The 15,332-nt window shown below is 38.4% G+C and overlaps 1 protein-coding gene across 13 annotated transcripts in view; it reads left to right on the forward strand.

Annotated features, from left to right (window-relative positions):
• NAV3 (neuron navigator 3) overlaps positions 1–15,332 on the forward strand; it is a 549,850-nt gene that overhangs the window by 479,993 nt on the left and 54,525 nt on the right. For 11 of the 13 annotated variants that reach the window (XM_035334661.1, XM_035334665.1, XM_035334615.1 and 8 more), the window contains 4 exons: positions 817–955; positions 4,975–5,251; positions 7,235–7,940; positions 9,441–9,929. In XM_035334661.1, the coding sequence (XP_035190552.1) occupies positions 817–955; positions 4,975–5,251; positions 7,235–7,940; positions 9,441–9,929 (1,611 nt within the window). The remainder of the gene's footprint in view (positions 1–816; positions 956–4,974; positions 5,252–7,234; positions 7,941–9,440; positions 9,930–15,332) is intronic. The other 2 variants (XM_035334675.1, XM_035334683.1) reach the window with 1 other exon arrangement.

Genomic DNA, 15,332 nt, shown 5'->3' on the forward strand with positions numbered 1-15,332 from the left:
TCTTGTGTTATAAGTATACTGCTATAATGATTTATATTGCAATAAACTAAGAGTTGTAATGTAACACTACGGAGAAACACTGATCAACTTCAACTTCACTTCCATGGGAATAATAATAATAATAATAATAATAATACTTTTGTGAGACTAGGTAGATGACATTTCTGTAAGAGTGGCTTTTCTCTCATTTACATCCTCTGCCTCAATCTGCCAAAGCAGAAGAGTTGACAGCCTGTGTTTCTTGAGAGATGTATAACGTGTTCTATGTCAGCCCTGGCGACTGTATTGTCAGGGATCCTATTTTGATGACATTGCACCCATGAGACAAAGGCTTAAGACAAGAAAATAAAACTTTTGGAAATACTGGCTTCCTACTGACACTTGATTAGGCTGCAGAAAAAATGCTCCTTTTATTTTTTCTGTAGCCTGGAAATCCATCAGGGTTTTCCAACCTATTAATAATTCTTTGGCTAGCAATACCAGGTAGGTTTAATGGATTTCCCTGCCAGTGTACTGAATGTGATTGCAATGAAGCATGAAACAACCTTTCTTTAATGACTTACACTACTGCTTGATTAGAGCTGATGTTAAATTTTTAAAAGACAACTGGGTCTTTCATTAATTGAAAGGCAACCACTTGTCAGTGGGTGAATAATTAATTTAAAAGTCTGAAAACTAATATTCAGCATACATTGGGAAAGAGTACTGAAAATTTTCTGGTTAACCTCTTGAAGAATAAATAACTGTTTCTATAGATTTTGAGACACTTTCTTCCTCTTGATACACAGTAAAATCGATGTGCTTCTTTCTCTGCAGCTGGGATGATAGCAGCTCAGTAAGTAGTGGCCTCAGTGACACTCTTGACAACCTCAGCACAGATGATTTGAACACCACCTCATCTGTCAGCTCTTATTCCAATATAACTGCCTCTTCAAGAAAGAATGCTCATGCCCAGGTAAGTAGCTTTCCATTGCCATTTCTTGCAAAAACACACAAGCATGTGGGATGACAGGAAAAAAATAAGAGGAAAAAAAAAAAAAAAAAGAGAGAGAGAAAAGAGAAAAAAAAAAAGAAAAAGAGAGAGAGCTTTAGAAACAATATTCCAAAACAAATGAAATATTCATATTTTATAAGCTCCTCTATTACAGTTATAGGTGAGAAGTTCTGAGTAGGGACCAACCCTTACCTGTGGGCTGATGTCCCAGTTTCCCTGGCCTGCCCTGCTACCTTGCTGAGGACAGACAGGGCAGGATCTAGCCAGCCAGAGCTTGTCCCACCCATGAAAGCTGTAGGATAGGCCCCAGCTGGCAAGAACCTGTCCTGCCTGTCCTGGGAGAGTCCCCAGTGCACCTTAGCACCCAAATATCCCACATCATTACTGAATCTGTGATGAATGCATTTCAACTCACTTCATTGCATTTGGAGTGAGTATCTTTTGCAACAGACAGCACAACTTAAAGTGAAATAGTTTTTATTTTTCATGATCTGACACATATCAGAGACAAACTGCATAGGCTGTACTGTCCTTTCCCTATTTTCTCCACTGGGAGATAAAAGCCAGAAGTGGGGGCTTTTGTAGAGCTTCCTCCCCCAGTTAGGTGCAAGAATGGAAATGGCCTATGGGAATGTCATCTATAATTTGCTTTCTTTGAGGTTGCCTACCATAAAAAAATAAGAACCCCATCCTTCTGCTGAGTTTGCTTGGTTCTGCAGGAATTCTGCAGGAATTCCAGGCTAAAGACTCCAGATGGTGTTGTGCATACCCATAGAGAGTTGTAGCTCTGTAGTATGGACTTGCCTCCTTAAAAATATACTTCAGCCAATGTCTCTGGCTGTTAACCTGTCTTTTAAAAAGGCACATGGACCAACACACCTCCTGAAGTCTTGTCTAATCATATTTTCCATAACCCCACAAATAAAATATTAAGTGCTTTAATATCACTTAAAGTTTAACAGATCGTTTTCCTGTTGCAAACACTGCAAATGAAAATTTGTTCCCATGACCTGTTGTCTGTGACACTACTGGTTCATAATTATTTTTTTTCCCCTTTCAAATCATGAACACTGATCCAAGTGTTTTAGTCCCAGGTCTGCACAGTATCAAAATAGAGTTCTGAGACGAGTAGAACCACAAGCCGTATATGTAATATATTGTATATGTGTGTAGACAAATAGAAAGGTGGGTGGATGGATAGATAGTTAGATAGGTAAATAGATAGATAGATAATGTCCCTTAGATAGATGCCTGCCCCTTGTGCCAGGTATCCCTATATTTCTTCCCAACTCCCCTCTAAATTGAAAGTGATGAAAAAGATGATGTAGACGGCTTACAAGATTTAGTTTATGAAAAATAAAGAAAGAAAAAGAAAAGAGTCCCAGTAGAAAAGTATTCTGTTCCATGGCATCTTCAATTTATAAGCAAAGAATTTCAAGACTGAAAACTCAGCACAGGGGAAGAGTTTGTGCCTCCAGTGATTTGATGTCATATATCCAGGATTCAAGACTGACTACCTAAATTCCATTTAGACTCTTGCAGGCAGACAGAGCCAGAAGTTCAGAGAACTGTTTTGTAGATGTAAATTATGTTAGAATATGTCAATATGAGAAAAACACCTCTTTATCATTTCCCCCAGACAATGGAGAAGTAGTGTCACTTTGGGAAGGAAAATTACTTTCATCTGCAACAGAAGCTCCAAGATGAGTTTCAGGCCGATGTAATTGTGCAGTGATACTCACACAAGTGCCAGCATTCTTCAGCTCCTACCATTGCCTTTGCCATTCTATCAGGGTCTTCGATGGTTTCTAAACTGGAGATCTGCCTCTTCCCTTTCATGTCAATGGTGATGGCCAGCTGGTCCTGGCTTACTTGTTCCACTGCATCATCCCCATCACCACATCGGAAATCTCAGGCTGACTATTTAACTCTTTCTGTGTTTTCCATTTGAGTGATCTCATGTTCCAGATACTTAACCTGATAATATTTGCAATTTGTTCTGTGATAAACAGAGATACAGCGCATGTTCAAATATTGCTTTCTTTTGCCAGAGCTGCATTATGTTATGACAGCTATGAACAGACGTGTATTAGTTTTCACATCAAGCAGATTAATCAGAAAGCAGAGTATTCCATACTAGCTGGAATCTCAACCAGAAGCTGAGATGACCACAATATATAAGGATTTTGCCAGCTGCTCTCCAGGTGTAGGACATAATCTTGCAGCACAGAGCTCCCTTTTGCAGTCCTTTCAAGTGATCATAGCAGTGCAGGCTGGCTGTATCCTGAAGCATAAATTGCATGTTTTGTTACTGTTTACATACTAAAACAGGATTCACATTGCTTTTTGGGCCCAATAATGGTGAAGAGAAGCTTTTAAAAAGTCTTGTACTTGTCATTTCTGGAGATGGTGCAGTTTTAAATGATGCTTTAAAAAAAAATGCATAACTATGTGTTTATAACCATTTATTTATGAGGAAAATTCTGGGAACATTACATGTGTTGTAACAGTAGAAGCAATGAAAACTCTCATCTGAAGGTCCCTGTGATATATATGTAGATGTTTTCTTAGGCCCTTTTCCCACCAAGCCTTATCCAAAATCTGTGCAAGCCTCCCCAAAGCACATATGAAATTTTGAGAGTATAGAGAGTCTTTGCAGTTTGGATGCCTCAGATGACAGCAACTGATTATTCCATCGGTCATCTAATCAATATTAATCCTACTTATGACAGCAGTGCCTAGAAAGCAACCGCAGAGGGATCTCTGTGGAGTTATCGTGGCAACACAGAATAATAAATATCTCTCCTCTGAACACGATTCAGGTTGTAGACCTGCTTTAGGGTGTCTGTATGGGGACAGGGCTCTCCTTACATCAGACAAAAGTAATGAGCAGTAGCTGACTGGGGCACCACTTGTTATTGTTAAAGAAGCGTTAGTAAACTAAATGAAAAGACAAAGGAAGAAAAAGGAAAGAGGGGAACAGGGCTGGTGAGATGATGGCAGATGAGGCTTGAGGCTGAGGTAAGGAGGCTGCAGGAAAACAGAGGAGGAAAGGTTACAACAAACAGCCTGTCAGCACAGAAACTGCAAGTCTTGTCCTACAAAAAAAAAAAAAAAAAAAAAAAAAAAAAGTAGGATCAGTCTCCAGCATTTCTGTTTAAGCCACATTTTAGATATTTAACATATCTATTTAAGGTATGTTGCCCTGTCTTGCTGAGCTGTTCCTTGCAGCACACCCTTATCAGCACAGGCTGTGGGAAAGCAGATGCCACAGGTGTGTTAGGTCCCCCCGGGCATCCTCCACATGAGACTGAGTCTCTGAACGAGTGTGACCCCAGCTGGTTACCTTCATCCTGCTGGTGGGGTAGTGCTTGCAAAAGCTGCTCTTCTATCACCTAGAGCCACTTTCTTGTTCAAAAACGATTGGTTTTAGTGGAGACAAACCAGTAAAAAAGACATTTACTGCAACGCTGATCATTTTGGTGATGTTTTTGTTTTTCAGTAGTAGCACAACATAATCAGTGCTGCTGGAGCAATAGTTCTAAACTGGTCAGCAGAAGGTTTGGATAGGTAAAAGCAAGAAGCCAGACTGTGGTGATTTTAGTAATTTTTTTAGGAGTTTCCACACTGAAACTTTTAGTACAACCTCTCAGCACAGTGACTCACTTGTGAAATTCACAGGAGGTTACAAACAATAGGGTATTTCTGCTGATGATTAGAATAAGTTATGTTTCACTTCATTACAGATTAGCTATGAAGGGAAGATTAGAATTTTTCTGAAAATAAAAAGGAAAATATCTTCCCAAAGTAGGAGTTTTAAATTTTTTGTGACCAAGATGCTAACATTTTAGATGGGAAGTTTCCATTTCCTTCAGTACAAATAAATCAATGTGCTTATTCTCCTTCCTTCCTGAGACTTAAGAAAGCAGCGAGTATTGAAGATGCTGAGACTGACCACTTCTCATGCAAATCTCTTCTAGCTGAAGACAGACTCAGAGAAGCGTTCAGTTACAGACAGCGAAACTTGGGGCAGCACTGAAGAGCTGAAGAAACCAGAGGAAGATTTTGACACCAGCATAGACAGCAGTGGCAAGTGGAAAGGCCTTCCCTCGGGGCTGTCTGAAGAGTCAGAGAAGGGGGGTCAGAAAGCATCCCTCTCTGTTTCACAGACTGGATCCTGGAGGAGAGGCATGACTGCACAAGTAGGAGCAACTCAGTCCAGGCACAAAGCAGGAACCAGTGCTCTCAAGACCCCGGGTAGGAAACTTATGTAGTTCAGTTTGCTGTGTTAAAAATTAAGCTTTAAACTTTGACTTCATTTATAAACAGCAAGGAATCTTAACAGGGTTAAAAATAACTAATGGATATTGTAAGTGTGGGACAGACATGAGGAACCATAAGCATATTCGTATTTATTCTCACAAATGATTCCAAGCCAAGTTTGCCAGAATGTACTAAATTAATCTTTATAACCGCTTTTTTACTACACTGCATACCAATAATTTATTAACTAAACACAAATGTATCTATAGCATAAACTGTGATTACATTTTATTTTCTTATCATATAAGTACATCAACATCTATTATGGAATTATTAAAAGAATTTTTGGATTCATGTTCCACATACAGTAGGTATTTTATAGTCCATTTTAAGAAATAAAAATTGTAAAAATATATGTTTTTATAGACTTTACTTAGTACTAAATGGTTTCTTACCTTCTGAAAGGCCTCTCAGAAGTAACAGTCACTCTTGTAATCTACTTTGGCGGCAAAAGTCCAAAGTTAGTGGAAGCCCTTGTTCTTGAGACCTGCTAATCCATAATTTCACTAGGACAATATCAGTCCTTTGTAGGACATTTTCCATTTTCTAGCACTTTTTTTTTTTTTTTTTTTTGGTCTGACAAAACACTTCATGAGTGTGTATTAACACCTGGTTGTAACAGTAATGCACCAGGAGCTCCTCCCTTTGTGAGTCATTTTTGTTTCTTTGCAATTTGGAACTACTAAATATTGGTCAGTCTCTGGTCTGAGAGATCTCCAGAGATCATTGCAGCAGTCAAGGTTCATATGGCTGCAGTAGTTACACCCCATAATGGCAATTAAAAGAGATCTTACAAGGGTTGCCAAAGCCAAGCTAAGTTTCCCAGGTCTTCTGTTTTGTTGAAGATGAGCAGCCAGTGCGCACAACAGAACTGAAGCTGTATAAATACACAAGTGAATTTATTTCTGACTTGTAGGTGTTGCTCTAGTTCCTTAAGACAAATCAGGCCACCTTCCTCCAAAACTCTGTAATCACTTGAAGTATGAATTAAGTATTTTGTTGTGCTAAGTATTTGTGCCTTATTTGGAGCATAAAGATGCTTAAAGAGAAATTAGACTACGATAGCAAAGGCATTTTTGTCTGCCATCTTCTTTTAAGATGGAAGAGAGTATCTTATTTAAAGCTTTCTTAATCCCTTATTAATATGTTATGTAGAAATATATGGCATATAGGAATATGGAAGACAGCCTCTCAGAAAATCAAAAATCTTGATATCAAGGATTTGACAAAGACTATTAACTCCTATAATTGATATCATTATAGATAAGAAGATTCATACCATGACAACATAATCTCGCTGGCAATTTTTGTAACTAACAACAGAACAAATTTAGTTATAAGCTAAAAAAAAAAAAAAAAAAGACTCAATGACAACCAAGGTATTCAATAAGTACCATTAATTTCTACATGCATAATTATTCTTCTGGAAATGTTAATTGTATTTCATGTTTTACTTTCAAATAGTATGTTTTTTTTAATATGGAAATACTATACACAATACAACACAATGCACAATACAACGCACATACGCTATACATATAGCATTTCTTACATATAGAAATACTATTAATATGAAAAAAAAAAAAAAAAGAACAAAAACAACAACAACAACAAAACCCATAGCAGATAAAATTCCATGTAGTCCATTCTGGAGTATTTTCTACATCTGCACTCTTCCTATGAATGAAACTGGTAATTCTCAGAAGAATTTCAGTCTTTTAATACTTAATCCTTACTTTAATGTATTGTACCTGTTACTGACTGCTTATGGGGTACTACAGAGTCCTAAACTAATCTGTTTTCTTAGGGTAGTATTTCTGTTTATTTATTCTTTTCATTTTGAAATAGTAACTATGTAGTTATGGACCTGTTACAGCTTCAAGCAAAAGTAACCTTTTCAAATATACTTTTATTTAGGAAAAACAGATGATGCTAAAGCTTCAGAAAAAGTGAAAACTCCCCTGAAAGGAGCCTCCATTCAGCGCTCTCCATCAGATGCAGGGAAAAGCAGTGGCGATGAAGGAAAGAAGCCTCCCTCTGGCATTGGGCGATCAACTGCTACTGGGTCCTTTGGGTTCAAGAAGTCTGGGATGGGCTCTTCTACCATAATCACTACAAGTGGAGCCACCATCACAAGTGGCTCAGCAACTCTGGGAAAAATACCAAAATCTTCAGCCATTGGTGGGAAGTCCAATGCGGGGCGGAAGACAAGCTTAGACGGTTCCCAGAACCAGGATGATGGTGTCCTGCACATGAACTCAAAGACGACACTGCAGTATCGAAGCCTGCCTCGCCCGTCAAAGTCCAGCGGCAGCGGGATCCCTGGCCGAGGTGGGCACCGCTCCAGCACCAGCAGCATCGACTCCAATGTCAGCAGCAAGTCTGCAGGTGCTGCCACCACCAAACTGCGGGAGCCAAGCAAGATCGGGTCTGGGAGGTCCAGTCCCGTCACCATCAATCAGACGGACAAGGAGAAGGAGAAAGTGGCCGTGTCTGATTCTGAGAGTGTCTCACTATCAAGTTCCCCCAAATCCAGCCCAACTTCTGCAAGCGCCTCTGGCACACCAGGTCTTAGGCAGCCAGGATCCAAATACCCAGATATTGCCTCACCCACTTTTCGAAGGTAAGTGTTTTCGATGAATTCCTGGAGTTGCTGTAGATAAAGGAGGGATTTTCAATGTGTCAAACCAGTATCCACTGGGCGAAAAGCTTTTTCAGGGCTTATTTTCCCACAAGCAGAGATCCGAGTATAAAAAAGGCAAAAAGGATAATATGTCTTTCCACAAGACAAATATTTCTGTAGGCCTAAAGACCTCCCCAGACAAGACATGGCTGTTGCTTGAGCTTTGACCATTTTAAGTACATTCCCATAACAGCAGTTTGAAAGCTTGAATAAGTTCTTTACTGATTCTTCAGGCACATGAGAAGTTCTTTCTCAATATTCTGATTAATCCCCAAATAAAACACTCATTCAGGTGTGGTCTGTCACCTGAACAGGTGGTGGTGTAGCCTGTTCGGAGAACTGGTGAGCTCTGTAGGTTAATAAAGTATTTGCTTTCTTGTCAGCAGCTCCAACTAGAAAAGTTTAATTATACAAGCAGCTTTGTTACACCTTTTTTCATAGATATTAATCGAGACTAAATTTCAATTGGAGATGCCATATTGTAAAGTTTTGGAATGTATAAATCAGTATTCACTTTTGGATGGAGCAGCTCCACTGCTGGAAAAAAAGCCAAGAGTGCCCTCTCGCGCCTAGCTACCAAAACAGCATCTCCGGTTACCGGCTGCTGTAGGAGCTGCAGCTGTTTTATGGGCTTATTTATAAGTAAAATGGATTCTTACATTATTAGGCATGCTTACTTCACATCACGATAAGCTTTGCATTTATTTCTCATTAATTTGTGAGTTGCACTTTAACTGCAGCTTAAAACATTTCCAGTAAGACATTAAGTCATCCCATGACCTTTATTTCAACAGTTTTAGGGGATTTGTTTTTCTTCTCATTATCAATGTAGAAATTTTCTTCTGTAGAATTATTGGGAACAATTATGTGAAATACATCTCTGTCATGACTGCTTGTAGAAACAAATGGAGCGCATTTAGCTCTGGTGCAGTTTATTCTATCTCAATGGTTACCACATGACTGATGACCACATGAGTATCTGCGCAAAAGAAAAAGAGGAAAATTTTACACAAATACTAGATTTTTTTAAAAAACTGTGTAGAGTTTTACAAGCGTTTGTTGCAACTGATTTGAGAAGTAAGGGGTTTAAAAGCTAATGACTTAGCTGTGGGAACATTAAATTCCTGAATTTGGGTGAAAGTGCAATCTGTTTATGCAATAATAAGACAAAAATGTTCTTATTTTACCTCTCTCTGGGAGGGTCTGCATGTGCAAGGAGCACATCTGAATAGGAGTAAATAATGAAGAAAAAAAAAAAAAAAAAAAAAAGATTATTGTGATATGGTTAAGTGAATTTAATTTTGAGATGCCATTGAACAACTAGGTAGGCATGATTTTAATAGCAGTAATTAAAAATGTGTAGTTTGGCTCTTAGGATGTTACGCCATTAATGTTTAATGTGGCTATCAGTTTCTCTAAAGCTATTTGTTTTACATTTAGGTTGTTTGGTGCCAAGGCAAGTGGTAAAGCTGCCTCTGCACCCAGTACTGAAGGTGTGAAACCCACATCGGCAATGCCCAGCCCTAGTACCACCTTGGCACGGCAAGGCAGCCTGGAATCGCCATCCTCGGGCACAGGCAGCATGGGCAGTGCAGGTGGGCAAAGTGGTAGCAGCAGCCCCCTCTTCAGTAAACCTTCGGACTTAAATGCAGATGTTGTAAGCTTAAGTCACTCCTTGGCTTCCAGTCCCGCCTCAGTGCACTCTTTCACATCAGGTGGTCTTGTGTGGGCTGCAAACCTGAGCAGCTCTTCAGCGGGCAGTAAGGACACACCAAGTTACCAGTCCATGACTAGCCTTCACACCAGTTCCGAGTCTATTGACCTTCCTCTTAGCCATCATGGCTCTCTCTCTGGACTGACAACAAGCACTCAGGAGGTTCAGAGCCTGCTCATGAGGACTGGAAGCGTCAGATCTACTCTTTCGGAAAGGTGAGCTTGCCTATAGATACAGTGACCACGAAACAAGTGAGAGGCAAAAGGACAGGAGCCAAAAAAATAAAGCCTCCGTCTGTTTTCCTAAAGGGACACTGTTTAATTAGCAGCCTAGTCCTGTGTGTTAAATAAAATAAAATAAAATAAAAAATGGAAGGAAGAAAAGAAAGCTGAAAGTAAATGCAGGCATTTGATATGCAAGCAATTGCCTTTTAAGGTTTTACAAGTACTTTTTGTCTTTTTTTTTCTTTTTTTAAATTTGTTTCCCCTGTTCTGGGAAAGAACCAGAAAAAAAAAAAAAAAGGGTGGGGGGGAGGGGGGAGAATTGTCTAATTAAAGGCACAGCTACACAGCTACACGGTGAGTCCTGCATGCTAGCTCTACCTGCCATCCCAGTATTCAGTAGCTCCCAAGATGTCTCACTGCCCTCTGGCTAAAAAAAACTGATCAAGATGTGGGACCTCACCAGCTTTCTTCCCCCTAGCTCAATGCATAAGCAAAGCTGGAGGTCACCTGGCTTCAGCTGACCACACAATCTTGTCTTAAAATATCCAGCCCTGACAATTTTTTTCAAAATAGAGATAATTACACAAACATGAAAATGCAGTTGCACTTGCAGGGAGACAGTTTACAAGATGATATAAGCACAGTCCTGGAAAGTGTCTGGAATAGACAGATAAAGCAAGAAAAGGGTTTCCCCTGTTCCTTCTGTCAAAGACTTTTTTGACATGAAGATATTTTGCTATTTAAGTTATGTAATAAAATGATGCAACCACCCTGAGAGAAGGAACAACAATACCAAGATTTTTATTTTTTTTAAATTGTATTTCCTGTGGAACATTTGTTTGACTTTTGTAGACGAGAAAAAAATAAACTTTGTTAGGTAGTAAGTAGTTTTTACTTCCTGTGAAAATTTTCAAGATTTAAAAATAAAACTCTTACCTTACATGGGGATTGAAAATTCAGTATTAAATATTTTGTTAGCCTTGGATCGAGAAAAGAAAATTATGCTCAGTCATAAATATTTTAAATATTTTAGGGTTAAAATTAGTTGTTTGGATAATACACAATTATTTGAAGAAAAAAAAGTTTTTGTCATACATGTGAAAAATAGACAATGTTAAGAACTTTTTCCCATTTATATTAAACCAGAGATTATTCAGTACTAAGCCTTTCCATGGAAAGATTTCACTTTCAGTGAAGCAACATTAAACAAACAAACAAAACAAAACATCTCTTGGTCAAATCTAGATGGAATCACTCCTCACATTTCATTCTCTTACATTGCATTCATGAGTATTACTATATCAGCTAAAAGCACACCTCTAACTAACATAATTACAGTAGTATAAAATGTGTCTACCAGTATAGTCTATAATAACAGCAGTAGTTAAAAGTACACTGATACATGAGTGACTTGTAATTTGCACTGTGCCTTTAATTTTTTTAATAGTAATTTGCATTGTGTGCCATCAACTGAATGAGACAATAATTCTTAGAAAGTTATTTTTTAATATTTAGTTTAGAAAAACCACCACTACCTTTTACTATTGCATACATGGATGGTGAGGTCAATAAGATGATGTGGAAAAGTGTTGAATTTATGCCAAAGATCATATTTATGCAGAGGATGTTAAACATCACATTTAAAATATTAACAGTTTGGCATCAGCTCTTGAGCAACCCCTGCTACTAATACTTTATGTATTTGTTCAGTGACTTAATTTCAGTGGTTCCAAATACTTTGCCTTTGGCAATATTTTAAGTTTCAGATTTGTCCATATGGGGATATAATGATTGAGTCCAGAGAGAGACATTTATCATGTTGATCTGGCCTCTAAACTAATATATGTACCTAGAGAAAATGGTGTCATTTCTGGAATTATAGCCCCAATAGGGTTTCTGCAGTTTTATTTTTCTCAAAGGTCTGTTACAAGTGCTATGTCATTTCTAAACTTTTTTTAAAGTAAAACCTCCACGTAGGAAAGTATTTTCTCACAACAAAAGCATTGTTTTGCAATGTTAGAAGCAGATACAGTTGGCAAAAGATTATTATATCCTTTTTCCTTTGTAAACTGTTGTGGGGGGACTCAGATTATATTTTAGATACCTGTGGTAACACTTGTATTCTGGCAAGGCATAAGAAATTATCTTCAGAGAGACTGTCTTTTTCATCAGTTGTTCTACAGCATACACAAGATTGAATTAGTGCTCTGTATAGTGAGATATACTAACATAATAAACAGTCAAGATCAGAAAGACCACAGCACAAAATGAGACAGAACTAGCAAGCTACATATATTCTATGCAGAGAAAAGTCTAGAAAAAGTGAAGAGAGAGCTAATAATAAATAATACAAATAAATGATGTGTTGCTTTTTTTTTTTTTCTTTGTTGAAGCATGGATTGTGTTTTGATAGCAAAACATCACTAACAGCAAGCATGCTAAAAGGGAATGAAAGGTTAAAGTTTACTTATAAATTTCTTACATCTCCAGTTCACTGGTCCTGATGAACTCTTCACTTCCTTGCTTCAGGCAGAGTCTCAATTAGCCCCGTAGTCACAGGGGCTGAAAAAGTTTTGAAGGAAAGTGAGGAGGTGGGTTGGGATAGAGGACAAGGTGATTATGGGCAAGGCCTGCTTGACCTCACGTTCTTGGAAAAATACAGAGAATGTTAAAACAGATTAAGTAACAGATGACATGAGGTTTGTCATCAACGTCATTTTAAATAATACTGAGTTGATTTAGTTGCAGGAAAAGAGACTTTGTGAGTCGAGGAAAGGAATGGTCAGAAATCCTGAACTTAGTAGAGCTTTATGCTATTTCAAATAACATTCTCATAAGTGCTTAAACAGGTTGGAAAATAATTGTCAGGGAAGTGAGAGACAGTTTATTAGATTGAAGCGATGCAATAGAGTAGGATATATTTTCACATACACTAAATGGAAAATGATGAGGCAATGTCTAAGGGGTTGTAGGTTTAGGTTAAAGACTTTGGGACATCAGTTTTAAGAAATATTTGTTGTAATTGGAAAGAACACAGAAACAAGGCCAAAGTCTCAAGGCACATCTATGTCTCCTGCTGCCACCAAAACAGTTGTCACCTGCCGCAGTGACAGGAAGTCTACAAGGTCTCTGCCACATGTGCCCACGCACACCTGGCACGTCTCAATCCCTCCAGAGGTGATCAGACAATGTCAGTCTTCGGGCTTTCTACCAAGTAATGCTACGGCATAAACACAGGCCTCCTGTCAAATGTTGTATTCATATAGCATCAAAGTCTGTTACAGCAAATTTTTACATCATTCCATGAAGATCTATTGCTTTGTAATAAGCAGAAAATAGCTTCAGTAAATATTGGCAAACTATTGTGTTTTTTTGTTTTTATTTTTTTCCAGAAAAATTTGCATGTCCTTCAGGACTTTTTCTAGATTTGCACTAGCAGTATTTATTTAGGCAAGTCTACTTCCATTGTTATAGCAGTGTAACTCCCCGTGTGGGAGGACTCTTGTTTTTACATCAATTTTGAAGGATTAAAATAAGTCAGAGTTCCTCATACTGTAAAATAATGGTCTCTGCTGGGGTTACCTGGTAAAATATTACTGGTTAGTTGATAAAATTTTCCATGTGGACACATCAGCATTAATTCTTTTGATCCTTAATTGTTGTTGAACATTACAGATTTGTATCTTTTTTTTCTGCTTGATCTGAGTGACACAGTGTGTATAAAACACCCTGAGTGACAGGGTGTATAAAAATGCAGAAAGATAGGATTTAGCTGTGGTCTCATCAACAGTGCCTGCATTTTAAGATTAGCAGTGTGGCAGCAGTTTCTAATTGTATGACTGTTTTGCTGTTTTACTTCATTAGAATGCAGTTTAGTTTTGAGGACCATGAATATGCATTGAAAGCCGCTTAAGCTCTTCAAGAATTTCAATTGTTTTAAATTATTGGCAGAGGTGATGGTTGTGGTTTTAAGGTGTGAAACAGTGCGTCATGTATCAGATTTTGTAATGTGCTCAGAAACTCACCTGTAAGTCCCATATCACCTTGGCTCTGGGTATTCCTTAGCTTGCACTTATTTGTTTTATTCCGTAGCATCTCTGCCCAAGGACATTGCATCACGGTCATTATCTGCCTTTCCCAAGCTGACATCCACAGCAGGGACAGGGAACCAAGAACTGTAAGACTTCCTGTATTTCCACCAAGAGAACTTGCAGATAGTTTCAGCAGTGTGAAATAAACAAGGGAATGGAGATAGAGTGGGCTCTATGTTTGAAGTATTTGAAGAAGATGTTTTACTTATAATCATCTTTATTTGTTTCAAAATTTAGAGATGCATAAAGGTACATAAAGGAACATCAAGGCCCTATTCTTCTCTGTAAGGAACTAAAAAATAAATGAATCATGCACTGAAATTTATGTTCTTCTACCAACCCTCCTTTGCTCCTGCTAGTTATCTACTGGTGAAGGCACTCCAATGAAAGCAGGGCAACCAGCATCCCTGGTACAATAGAAACTGACCTTTAGTAACAGTGTGAGAGCTTTCTTGGGTAGGAAGTATGGTCTTAAGTTACCGTTGCTCTCAGAGGTGTGATTATGATACGTAATACAGAAAGTCTATAAAGCCATTTTGTAATTTAATCCATATGGTGACATGACATTATGTTCTTGCAGGAAAAAAAAGGAAAGAGAAAAAAAAAAGAAAAGAAAAAAAAAAAATACTTGATGATAACAAGTTCAAATTCAGCCTGATCTGCTAAGTCTTTGAGGAAATGCCCAAATTACATTCAATTATTAGGAAGGCTAGGGGGAGCCCTTTTAGGGATCTCTTTAAATGGTGATAGGGTTTGAATTAGGAAAACTCCAGCTGTAGATCTCTGGTAATCAGCTGCCCGGCCACTGTTTGTGCATGAATATGTAACAATGTTGCTTTGGTGCCACTTTTCATTTTCCAGACCATGACCTCACTCTGTGAGCCCTGCAGCAACAGAAAGCCAAGGGTCTGTATATTTAGCACTCATTTCTTCAAGCTGAGCTGTCTTTTGGCTTCTGGCAAGGCCATGCTGTCTCGTAGCAGGTGCCACAACCTTCATCTCTTTTGAAAATCTACTGGCGCATCATAGGAAACTGTGAAAAATAAAGATTCATACTGTGACCATATGATTCTTGCACAGATTGTGGGGAGAAGCCACAGGAAGAATAGGAATGGTAGGGAAGGACTTTCTTCTGACTTGGATAGTCTCCAAATTACTATTGACCTAGCTTAGAGCTTGTCTAGTTGAAAAATGAACGTGCGACAGTCCATGTCCTATTGTCCCCTTCAATGAGTCAGGGATTTATTGTGAAAGATACATTAAAAGCATTAAATGACCTTCTGCTATGCACCCATATCTAGAT

The sequence above is a fragment of the Oxyura jamaicensis genome, chromosome 1 (assembly GCF_011077185.1).
Source record: "Oxyura jamaicensis isolate SHBP4307 breed ruddy duck chromosome 1, BPBGC_Ojam_1.0, whole genome shotgun sequence".
NCBI classification, from domain to species: domain Eukaryota; kingdom Metazoa; phylum Chordata; class Aves; order Anseriformes; family Anatidae; genus Oxyura; species Oxyura jamaicensis.